The 12714-nt window shown below is 34.7% G+C and overlaps 1 protein-coding gene across 12 annotated transcripts in view; it reads left to right on the plus strand.

Annotated features, from left to right (window-relative positions):
- MIER1 (MIER1 transcriptional regulator) overlaps positions 1 to 12714 on the plus strand; it is a 61956-nt gene that overhangs the window by 40978 nt on the left and 8264 nt on the right. For 9 of the 12 annotated variants that reach the window (XM_032870047.1, XM_032870048.1, XM_032870049.1 and 6 more), the window contains 4 exons: positions 4637 to 4788; positions 5916 to 5997; positions 7110 to 7204; positions 10448 to 10575. In XM_032870047.1, the coding sequence (XP_032725938.1) occupies positions 4637 to 4788; positions 5916 to 5997; positions 7110 to 7204; positions 10448 to 10575 (457 nt within the window). Of the gene's footprint in view, positions 1 to 4636; positions 4789 to 5915; positions 5998 to 7109; positions 7205 to 10447; positions 10576 to 12055; positions 12235 to 12714 lie in introns of all 12 variants that reach the window. The other 3 variants (XR_004384108.1, XR_004384109.1, XM_032870050.1) reach the window with 3 other exon arrangements.

Below are 12714 nucleotides of genomic sequence, written 5' to 3' on the forward strand. Positions count from 1 at the left end.
ATTTTAGATTGTGTGAGGATCAGACTAGGTTTAGCAGGTGATACTACGTGGGAGGGGTCACTGTGGTAGAGGGACTTTCCTCAGTTTTGTATTTCTACGAATTCAGACTTTTGTCATGATACCCAGAATATGTCACCACTTAGGATACCCTGTGCAAACAAACCAAACGCGTGTGAAACTTGGGTAAACTTCACCGTTGGAAAACAACTGTTAAAGGGATATTGATGATTAGTGCATTCTTTCCCTTACAGGATAGAGTTTGTTTCATTGGTTTGGTGAGCACACATTCAAAAAGGAGAGTATTTGATTTGAGTGATTTTGATAAAAATGCCATAAAACTAATATACTTTATACCTTCACTGTAGGAATTACTTGACACAAATGGACTGGAATTTTTTCACTGATAAAGGAAGCCCTATTACTGAGTATCCTGGAAAGACATTGATAGATTTTTTTCCCTCTGATAACTGATTTCTTTTTTTACTAGACTCCATGCAGCTTATATATTCCTCATCAGTTATCATTTCTGTTTCAAACAATGATATAAATAAGATTTGTTACAATTGTGTTTGAGTCCTTTTCCTTTGAACCTTTATTACACAGTCTCAACTATACAATTTCCTAAATTTATGTAAATTAGCGCTTAAACTCAACAGTGTATTATAACCATTTCTTTATTCATTTTTATATCCTTAATACCTAGTATGATTCTGTTACATAGATAGTAAACATTTGGTGGCTGAATTATTAGGTAGGTGCAGAATAATGTTAACAGAACTGATAAGGAGGCATTAAACTTCAATCAATACATAGGCATTGGGCCTTGGACATGTTTACTTCTTTTTCTCCTCATCTATAAAACAGCTATAAAAGAGCATTATTTACAGAGCCTGTTATGAGGATTTACATGTGATGTTTTTATGTGTCACTTTAACAGCATCATGTCTGGCACATAGTAAGTGCTCAGTGAGTGGCCTTAATGTTCAGTGGATGATTAATCTTACCCATTATTTAGGTATAATTATTATTATTCAGATTTTCAGAAAGCACTGGTTTATGCTGTTTTACTTCAAAGTGGCAAAAGCGCAACTCAGTTAGCTTCATCAAAAAAGAATCTATCTATTGCTTAACTGGAAGGTTCTGGGTGGCTTCAAATATAACTGGATTTCGGGGTTATTATTATATCAGCTGTCCCTCCCCTTTTTCTCTTTCGTTTATTGCCAGACAAGCTAAGATGGCTCCTGGGAGCTCCTGGCTTACACTTTACACTGTCCTTGTAGCTAGAGAACCCACAAAAATGAGAACTTCCACATCCACCTTTGTTCCTGCAAAAGTCCTAGAGAGAACCTCTATTGACTTAGCTTGAGTCATATTGAGCCAGAAGTAATTACTGTGACCAGAGAGAAGAGTGAGTATTCTGGCTTGCCTTGGCTCATTTATCTGTTCTTGGGGATCCAGGGTGTGGTGTCTGCCCCACTCAGACCAGAAGGAAAGGATTTAATTCCCAAAGAAGTGTTGAGTAGATGAAAAGCACGATTTTTCAGTTCTGTGTGTGTTTTGTTTCATGTACTGAACTGAACACTGCAGCTTTTGTGATAAGACTGAATTGAATGCTGATAAACATCTTAGAACCCAGAGATGGCTGCTACCCCCACTCCCCAACTGCGAACTATCTGCCCAAAGTGTCAGTACTGCTGAGGTTGAGAACCCTGGACTAGATTGATTGAGAATTAATTGGACTACCTAGAGGGATAAAGATCAAGAGGATAAAGGAGCTAAGGTATTTTCTGGCCGAATTTTCATGCTTTCTTGATGGAGTTTTAGAGTAAGGAAATGATGGCTGGGAATTAAGAAGCAGTGAATAGCAAAGGACCATGTAAATCATCATTTCTAATGGACATTTGACAAATTCTTAAGTTACTGAAACACATGTTATTCTTAGTTGATGCTGATAATGTTAAAAAGGCAGTTCATTTAGCTTATACATAGGAAAACCTCAGCTGGACAACTTAAAATGTAGGTCATTAATCATAATGTGACCTTTTAAGACCATTTTTGTTGTAAACCTCATTATTATACCATAGCTGATTATAGATTGGCATTTTCATCCTCATAATATATTGATTAGGTTAAGTTTTTACTTAGGCATTAAAAATACAATAACTTTTTTTTTAACTAAAACTGGAAGTTAATATAAATTTATTCATTGGGAATTAATTTCCCAGATTGCAGAAGTTTGTGGTCTCTTGGTGGTGGTTTCTCAGCTTTCTACATTAGTTCCCCACCACCACCACCACACGCACCCAGTGAACTTCGTTGAATTTTTTTTTCATTGAATTATTTTGACAACCCATTTTGTTTGTTTGTCAAGCTTCTTAAAGTGCCATAGTAAGCACTTCCCCAACTAAACTTGTGTGCTCTTGTCTCCTGAACTCCCACTTACTTGTAATCACATGTGAATTATATCTGCCATCATATATTTGTTTTTCCTTTTTAAAGATTCTAATGTTTAGGCTTTGTAATTCATTCAGAAAGCAATAGTTTCAGAGGATGCTATTACATTTCAGTGATTGTGATCTTTTGAAATCCAGCATGTTCATATCATTTTATGTAATTATGATAAAGGGTATTTGTTTCTTTATGTTGCTTTTGTAGAGTTTTTCTCTTCATATATTTATAGATGTTATTTCTCTTCTGTATTTTAGTGTGTTTTACCATAGTGGTATTTTTCTGATACTCTGATTTCTTGGCATTTAGTTCTATAATAGACACTTAATAAAAAATCAGCTGTGTTGCCTGTTTTATTTAGAGCACAGTCAAAAGTCATATTTTGTTAGAGTGAAACTTAAGTGGAAAATAATTTGGTCTCTTTCTGAAACTAGTAAAGGCAGTGGTTTATTCTCTATGGAAATGCTATTTGTTCTCATCCGCGGTTACTTTTCAGTGTGTTGTAATTGTATAAAAGTAGATGTTTTCTCAGGGTCAAGGTCTGGCTTGTCATTTGGTGCCATCTGCTGATGTTTGTGTATTCAGCTTAACTAGGTATCTGTATCCTGTGGCAATCTGAAACTTAGAGAATGATTCCAGAAATATCTTCCAGGTCACTTGGGCTTGTTTTATAAGCCCAATATAGGGATATTTACATGGGAGAACTCTGACGACTCAGAGAACAAAAATCAATAGTATTAACTAATTTAAAATAATTGTACCAGCCGGTTAGAAAAGGAATGAGGTTTACTAAGGAAAATTTTCTTGAGATTGTCCTCGTATTTTAAAGAAGAGTATCTGTTTTGGGGAACAGAAAGGTAGAAGGATATTTTAAAGTGTGGGTGTATAGTTGGGGTGGAGTCCGAAACAAGGTAATTTTATATGAAAACACCTAACATAGTGCCTGATACATAGGACATGCTTAATGGCTGCTAATTCCCTTTTTATAACACAAGGAACTTTGACACTTTGAGTTATCCTCTGTCTCTTAAATTCAGTTTTTCTTTAGCTGGCTCCTTCTTGTTGGCATTCAAATTATTGTCTCCTGCGTTTAAAAACCAACAAAACCAGAAAGTTTCTTCAACTCTATACTTCCTCTCTGGCTGCTACCCCATCATCTCTTCCCTTACAACTGAACTTTTCAAGAGTTCTCTGCTTTCTTTCTTCCCCTGACGGAAGATGACTCTTCCGTCATCGCCAGTGTGGCCTGGGCTTCCATGCTTTTACAAAAACAGCTCTTGAAACATTTATCTCCTTTGTTAGTAAATCCAGCATACCTGTTTCAGTTTTCATACTGGCCATTTAACAGCATTTAACTCCTGGAAACCTTTTCTTCCCCTAGCTGCGATGGTGCCACTTTTCTGGTATTTCTTTCTATCTTGACTATTCCTTAACTCTGTCTATATTTCCATCTTCCTGTCATTTTGAATTGCTCACATCTTAGGTCTTCCTTCTTTCCTTTCACTTTTAAAATTGTGATAGCATTTAGGCTTTAATCTTATTCTAATGGAAATTCTGATGAAAGCTAAATGCTTTTTTTTTAAAAAGATTCTCATTTTATGAAAATGAATTATGTTCATTATAATACATTTTAAGCTTCATAGAAAAAATATAGAAAAGTAAGAAAAATGATCCCAAATCTTACCACCAAGAAATAAAACCATGTTGACATTTGGTGCGCATTCCTTTAGACCTCCTATTTCAAAAAATAGTAATCATAGCTAACACCCATTGAACCTTAATATGTGCCAGAATTGTTTTAAAGTGCTTTAAACTTTACAACCCTGTGTGATAGTGTTGTTTTTGTAGATGAGGCAGAGAGCAGGAAGTAACTTGCCCAAGGTCATACAGATAGTAAGTGGTGGTGGTGCTTTTCAAACGAAGAGACCTAGACTTGGTAAAATCAAGCTGTCATCTTAGCTTTCTGGTGAAGAGCTATCAAATGGCATCTCTCTGTTTAGATTGCTTAAATCACTTAGGCTATAAATATGGCCCAAGAACAAAGTTAGGCAAAAACTAGGACCCTGTTTTACCTCTCAGTAATCAATATTTTGGCTCCTAAGTGTTAGTAATTTGGTCAGTGATAGTGTTTTAAGAGAAACTGGAACAATTTTTGGCATTTTTTTAACATTATGTTTTACTAATTTAGTATATGAAAATGATGATCAGCTCCTGTGGGACCCTGAGTACTTACCAGAAGATAAAGTGATTGTATTTCTTAAGGATGCATCTAGAAGAACAGGTGATGAGAAAGGTGTAGAAGCAATTCCTGAAGGATCTCACATAAAAGACAATGAACAGGTACATGAGTAAGAAGTAACTGTTTGATTATGGAATGAATAAGTCATGGGGAGGAAAGGTATAGCATAGGGAATATAGTCAATGGTATTGTGATAAGGTCACCTTATATGGTGATCCCTCGGGTGAGCATAGCATACTGTGTACAGTTGTCCAGTCACCATGTGGTACACCTGGAGCTAATATAATATAGTTTTTTTTACTAAAGTTCAATTTAAAAAAATACCATAAGGTTTTCCCAAAATAAATTAACCATATATATTTTAATATGTTTTATGTATTTACATTTATAGATGTGTTGTCACATTCACTGTTACTGTTCTGGACACCAAAATTCCTATACTGTCATCAACAGGGAATCTGAAATAGCTAGTGTACATACTCGCTTCATGAGTATGATTTCAGCTAAAATAAACAAAAATCTGGTATCTCATTTTGCCTGTATATACATTTTATTAGGATTTTTTTTTTTTAAGATTTTATTTATTTATTTGACAGAGAGAGATCACAAGTAGACAGAGAGGCAGAGAGAGAGAGAGGGAAGCAGGCTCCCTGCTGAGCAGAGAGCCCGATGCGGGACTCGATCCCAGGAACCTGAGATCATGACCTGAGCCGAAGGCAGCGGCTTAACCCACTGAGCCACCCAGGCGCCCCATTTATTAGGATTTTTGAAGTTCCTTTGGATATCCCTAAGAATGTATAAATATCATCAGTGTTGGGAGTACATTTTTGGAATGAAGTTATCAGGGATATAGTAGACCAGTGCCTACCATGAACCTAATAACAGCATTATCTTTTTTTTTAGAATTAGAATAGGAACTGCAAAAAAGCCAAAAAGACAGGTTTTGTGATTTTTATAGAACAGTTTATTTTCATTTTTAAATTTCTGAGGAACTGTAGCTGCCAAGTTAGAGTATTTGCTTATCCTGCTTTCTAAATATTTAGAAACGTCAATTATCAAGATTGAATTTGTTTTTCTTTAGTGCTCTGTTGCATACCTAGAATTATTTGTCTTCCAGAAATGATGAAAAGAAATACTGGATTCAGGAAGAGCTTTTACTTTTTTAAGAAATTGTAGCCTTGAACTTTTCATAGTCTGGGACACATACTGAAGGCTTTTATTTTTCTAGGCATTATATGAATTGGTTAAATGCAATTTTGACACAGAAGAAGCATTGAGAAGATTAAGATTTAATGTAAAAGCAGCTAGAGGTAAGTGTAAATACATTTTTGTTTTCATGATTTAGCAGAAATTTAATAAGCTTAAGATCTTTAGTCTGTGTAGGTATATCCTAAGTTTAATAATACTGATCTTTCTGAAATCAGTAAATATTTGCTGAATAATAAGTAACTTGTTGTAACTTGTTAAGTAACTTGTATATAACAAGAATTATGGGAAATGGATTAAGACTGTTCGTTCTTTTTGGGAAAATATGGCAATTAAAATACATGATGCCTTTCAATTTCAAGGCATTTTTATTAAATATTTTCTTATTTGATCTTGTTAATAATAGCCCTATGAACTATGGAATGTGACGGTTGTAACTTTGCTTTCAAAATGATGAGACTGAGGTCTCTAAACTGAAGTACCTTTGCTAAGGCAAACATAATTTATAAACAATGAAGCCATAACTAAAATCCAATTTTTTGTTTTTGTACTCTAAATTGGCTCCCACCCTGCTTCACTAAGAACACTGTATGACATAACATAGCAAACAAGATACTTACTCATTCAGCAAAAATTGGAGGACCTGCTAAGTTCTGAGGACATAATTGTGAACAAAGTCCTGCCCTCATGATGCTTAGGGCCTAGGTAGGGGGAGCTGAAAAATAGTTATGAGTTCTTTCAAGGAAAATTAGAGGGTATAATTAAAATTTATTGCAGTAGGACTTAACCTGATTTGGGGCAAGAGGCTGTTAGGGAAAGTTTATAGAACAAAGTGATATTTTTGCTAGGATGTAAACAAATTAGCTAGGTGAAAAGGGGGTGGTGAGGCAGAAAATGATTCTAGACTAAGGGAACAACATCACAAAAATCTAAAGTGAGAAAGAACATAGCGAATTTAAGGAATTGAAAGGTGGCTCATATAGTTAGATCATAAAGGAGAAAGGTGGTCCAAGGTTGAAGAATTAGGGACCAAATCATCCAAAATTTTATTAAATACAGGACTTTTGTCACTTCATCTTTTGCAGCCATCAGTAATAGAGTTCAGGAGTGAAATATTTACCTTATTGTTATTAGAAACTTATATTTTTATTTATAACTGTATATGCACTATTTAGGGGGAAATCGCTTATAACAGTTTTCTTCCTCATTTTGTCAGAGGAATTATCTGTTTGGACAGAAGAAGAGTGTAGAAATTTTGAACAAGGGCTAAAGGCCTACGGAAAGGATTTTCATTTGATTCAGGCCAATAAAGTAAGTAATGATAATGTTCTCTCTTTTATAAAAAGTTATTTAGTTAATACAGATCATCTTATATTTTTATTACCTTCAAATGTTTTAACATATTTTTAGGGAATTACAAACATGCTTATATATTCTGGGATCTGTTTAGCAAGTGACTTTTCAGTGCATAATATTAGCCTTTAAGACTTGCACTGATAAACGGGCGCCTGGGTGACTCAGTCGTTAAGTGTCTGCCTTCAGCTCAGGTCATGATCCCAGGGTCCCAGGATTGAGCCTCGCATTGGGCTCCCTGCTTAGCAGGGAGTCTCCTTCCTCTTCCACTCGCCCTGCTTGTGTTCCCTCTCTCGCTGTCTCTCTCTCTATCAAATAAATAAAAATTTTTAAAAATCTTTAAAAAAAGAAAAAGAATTGCCCTTTTATGTTAATCAACTTCTGGGTGGAATCTGTGTATACAGTGTAATTACTTAAAGTTTTTTTCCACAAACTTGTGACAGATTTTTTAAAGGACTGGTCTTTAATCTTGAAACTTCAAAACGTTTTTAATGTGACATTATTTACAATTAAAATATCTTTTACATTTATTTAAGTGCTGAGTGTCTAAAATCAGATACTTAAATTTAATTTGGCTTTAAAATTTAATTTTCCGGAAGACTATCTCAATAAATCAACTTTATTATACATTATAATTTTATAATTTGACAATTTTACTTAACATGAATCATTTATCATTCCATATTAATAATACCAATTATACAGTGTTGGTGTATACCCAAAAGAACTTCATAATTACTTGCAGATTTATTTTTAGGTTTAATTCTCTTAAACTAAAATCAGGTGAGATTTTTAGTAGGACCTGTACAGTTAGTTATATAGAATAGAAAGATATGTTGTTTCTGTGGGAAAGTAGAATGTGCAAAATTAAAATCTCAGAGCTTAAATGGAGGAAATTAAGTAATTTCTTGGTTTATATAAATGCCACATTTTTAGCAAAAAGAAATGACAAGGAGTGAGGCTTTACATGTTTCCTTAAAGAGAGCATCTAAGTTTTGAGTGATGGCTTGTCTAGGATGGTGTTGACTGAGTTCTAAGTAGTCTGTCACTACATTATTCTTTTTATACGTCTTGATGTGATTGGCGTCCACTTAATTTGTTTCAGCACATTTAAGAGTATTTTATGTTCTATAAATAGTTGATTGTAAAGCATGTGAGTTAATTTTTCTTACTTTTATTGTGCATTAACTAGTTTGTTTATTGTATTTGAAAGAGAGAGAGTAGGCATGGGGGGAGCAGAGAGAGAGAGAATCTTAAGCAGGCTCCACACCCAGTGCAGAGCTTGGCACGGGGCTCGATCCCATGACCCTGAGATCATCTGAGCTTAAATCAAGAGTTGGATGGTCAACTGACTGAACCACCCAGGTGCCCCTAGCTAATTTATTCTTAATTATCTTATTGCATCAGACATAATGACTAATAAGAAATTTTTTCTTAGTATTGGTATCAGAAATGTATCCTACCTCTTAGTGTTGTGTCCAAATCATCTGATTACTTCAAGCATAGGGAATATTCTGTGAAAGGGGTGCATTATACTGATGACTAGACATGTAGGTTTCTGATTGTAAAAAAACAAAAAAAGGTATTGTTTCATAGTTGAATGGAGCAACATTTTGGGATAAGAGTTTTCTAGCATTCCTAGATTTCCTAGATTCCTAGATTAATATAGTGTTTGGATGCAAACACTATATTAACCAAACCATGATGGATTATCTATGGAGGGGACTCTGGAAGTGATAAGCTGGTATGATAGCTAGCAGCAGCAAGAACCTCCCCCACACCCCCCAGAAATCCCTTTTTTTTAGGGAGTAAAAACTTAATAGGTAACTTGAAACAACTAGCCAAAACAGTCTTTTTACGTAATATTAAAACTAAGACCATTTCTTTATAAATATTTGGGATGGTGATATTTCAGTCATGTAGAAGTCAACTACCTATCTATACCAATATACTAGTTACACTGAACAGAAAGAGGATAGTTACTTTTTAGGGAGAATGGTCCAACGAAAACATTAAGACTTTGTTTTTATACCTGGAATTGAAGTTTGAATCTTAATCATGAGTTCTAGGCTTACTTTATTGAAGATTTTTCATAATATTGTCAACATTGTATGCCCCCAAAATATCTTTCCAATTTTTGCTTTCAGTAAAGTACAATTGACTTCGCTTATGTCTATATAGAAAGAAGATTCTAAAGGAGGGGAAAAAAAGAGCTTGAGAAGATTATTTAAAAAAGAAAAAAAGCCTTGATAGCTTTCAGTCTTAAAGCAACATGGGCCAAATTTGTAAAGTGCAAGCATAAGGGAAGAAAGAAAAATGTATGTCAAGTAGTGAAATGAGGATGTCATCAAATTGACTTGAGGTGCAGTCAGTCTCACAGGACACCTATTTTGGGATTAGAAATTTATGGCTTAGAGCAATATGGTCTTGCATCCCAACACTCACAGAGATGGCTTTTTTTTCCTTTTAAATTCCCAGTATTTTTTATACACACACACACACACACACACACACACACCCCCAACCACACCCCCACCCACCCACCCACCCACCACCACCACCACCACCACCACCACAGCTATCCAAGCTAAATAGGAAAAAGAGGCAAGTTGTCCACATCATTTGCCAGTCCCATTGGTGCTGAACGTTTATGGAAGGGGAATCATTCATTCACACAAATATAGCATAGTTACTGGAGTAACTTAGTAAACAATGAATTAGAATTGGCATTATTACAGTACTTTCCAACTCATTATGGAATATTCTCAGCCTTTGTAGAAAATAAAATAACTGAGTCTGGATCTCCGGTGGGACTACTAAGAGAATCTTTTAAATGGAATTTTAAATGTAGACTCTCTAGGTACTCTGAGTAAAAGTATTTGCACACTGTTTATAATATTAATTTTAGCTTAAATGCCACTTCCAGATATTTTCAATAGAGGAGTGTTTATGATAAATTAATATGATAGTTTTTTTAAAAGCATAATACTAAATATCTGAAGATTTGTTGCCAGTGTATTATTTCTCTCAATGGGAGTTTGAAAAGTGTGGTTTTTAAGAAAGCTGCTGTAGTGTTAGTATTTTATATAATGTATTATATATTACTTAAGGTACATACAGATTTGTTTTCAGACCCAGATATTTTTCATGAAATACTGCTTTAAGGAGGAGATGATTCTTAAAAACAACTGTTTCTTACAGGTTCGAACAAGGTCAGTTGGTGAATGTGTAGCATTCTATTATATGTGGAAAAAATCTGAACGTTACGATTTCTTTGCTCAGCAAACACGATTTGGAAAAAAGAAATACAATCTTCATCCTGGTGTAACGTGAGTGTATTTTTTCTGTTGAGTCCTATATTTTTTGCTCTTGACTTTTTTCTTGAGAAAATTTTAATTTTTAGAATCTTTTTCAGTATGATAAAAGTTTACATTTTAAATTTATCCATTTATAGACATATTTTCATAGAAATTTAGTTTTCAGTATTTTATGAAAGATTATGAACTACAATTAATATTGCTTGAGACAATAAATGCATCAAAGCAAATGTAAGAGGATGTTTTCAGGAATTAAAATGGATCATAACAGCTAGTAAAGCATGCTTTTGTTAATTTCTGTTCCATTCAGTATAAACACATAGTTTTAATCTAATAATACTGTGAGCACAGTGAGAATAGGAAAGAGACTCTTTTCATAAGCTATATGGCTATCTGCCTAATAAAGGCCCTTTAAAAAGGAATGGAAATTAGTGTCTTTCCTTGTCCAGTCTACTTTTGATCCCAGGAACCAAACTAAGATTTGGATATGGATGGTATAAAAGGGAAAATATATAGAGAGAATTCATCAGGTCAAATTTCATTTTCTTTTTTATTACAAAGTTTTTTAAAGAGGAAAGAACTTGTCCATGGTGACTTCCCTTTTCCCTGATTTCTTGAAAACTTCCTTTAACAGAAATATTTAATAATTAGTCCTGCAACTTCAGCTTACTCCCAGTGAAATTGGGAGTGTGGGTTATTATATGTAGGCTTCATACAAAATGCTTTGTATGCCTGTACCAATCGTCATGCACCAAAATCTCTTAGCCTCATTCAGTCTGGCTTTGGAAAAATAAACTGTCCCTGCTGCCACTAATAATTTGTTACTTAAGTACATCGAGTATTGAATGAACCCTTCGTCTCTCATTAAGGTGCTCTAAAATGATGAATTGCTAAGGTGGAATTAAACTTTACCATTCTATCCTTGATTATTTCCTGCTGTTTACAGAATAAAAATAATGCTGAGTTGTGACTTCATTTGGTCAGTGTGTACCAGTAAAATTCTTAGGATTGGCCAAGTAACTGCCTTTGAAAGATGTGCTTATATGCATATTTGATTGTGCTTTGCAAACTCCTAGGCTAGACTGTTTGCTGGTCATGTTCATTTACAGGTGTGTCTTCTGGTCACTTCCCTGAAGGATCAAACACTCTAAAATAAAATCCAAATTAAATTTATTGAAAAGAGAATAAATGGGTATGATTGCCCCAGAAATCATTGGATACTAGGCTCTGTGCCTCATCTTCCATTATTCAAAGCTCATGATGGCTAGAGTTGAATTTCATACATAGCATTCCAAATTTGATCTAATTGCTTAATGTTATAAATTTAGAGTTAATTTTTCTCATGATGATTTATTGGTTACATTGAGGTATAATGATGTGGAACTAGATGCAGCTATCTGGTCTTCAGAGTTTATCTTAAAATAGTCAGTTTTCAGGCTATTCTATAGGGAAAAGCAATAGTAACATCTTTCATTTTTTTCACCCATTTCAGAAATAATGTTCACACACGAACTACAGGCAATCTGACGTCACCAGCAATAAGAACATAAGAATTGCCATGCTGGGTCAGACCCATGGTTCATCCAGTTTTCTCTTTCAGAAAGCATCACCAAGGGAAGTGTTGTGGGCTGGCTTAGTTGGTCCTCTGTGCTGTCAAGCTCAACAGGTTAGGTAGGGATGTGCTGCCAACACTTGAGTTTCTCTAATAATCTCTCCATAGCTTCCGGAAACTTTTTGAAGATCCTTGTATCTGTAACCTTGATTCCTCTTAAGGTTAAGTATTCAGTAGGTGGAGTAGCTGCAGTTAAAAGTAATCCCATGTCATCTCTTTTCTCATGCTTTAAGATTTTACAGTGATCCCCTGGTATAATGGTATGAAGTGAGCAAATAGGGCTTTTTTCCCCCAGGCAAGAATACTGTGGTTTTGTAGGCTTAAGTGTTTTGTTTTGTTTTTTAATTGATGGAACTGTAATGTTTTACTCCAATTTATCCCTTTTAGCTGTGCTACATCTTCCATAAGAAGCTGTGACTGGACTATACGTTACTGCCCAAATAGGGAGAAATTATGGTTTTCTAGAAACATGAAGATTCTTTTCAGTTTGCTTCCAGGACCACCTCCTGTTAAGAGTTGCACTTCTAGTGCACAAAACA

This window comes from Lontra canadensis, unplaced genomic scaffold, assembly GCF_010015895.1.
Source record: "Lontra canadensis isolate GAN:19392208 unplaced genomic scaffold, GSC_riverotter_1.0 scaffold40, whole genome shotgun sequence".
Classification (NCBI taxonomy): domain Eukaryota; kingdom Metazoa; phylum Chordata; class Mammalia; order Carnivora; family Mustelidae; genus Lontra; species Lontra canadensis.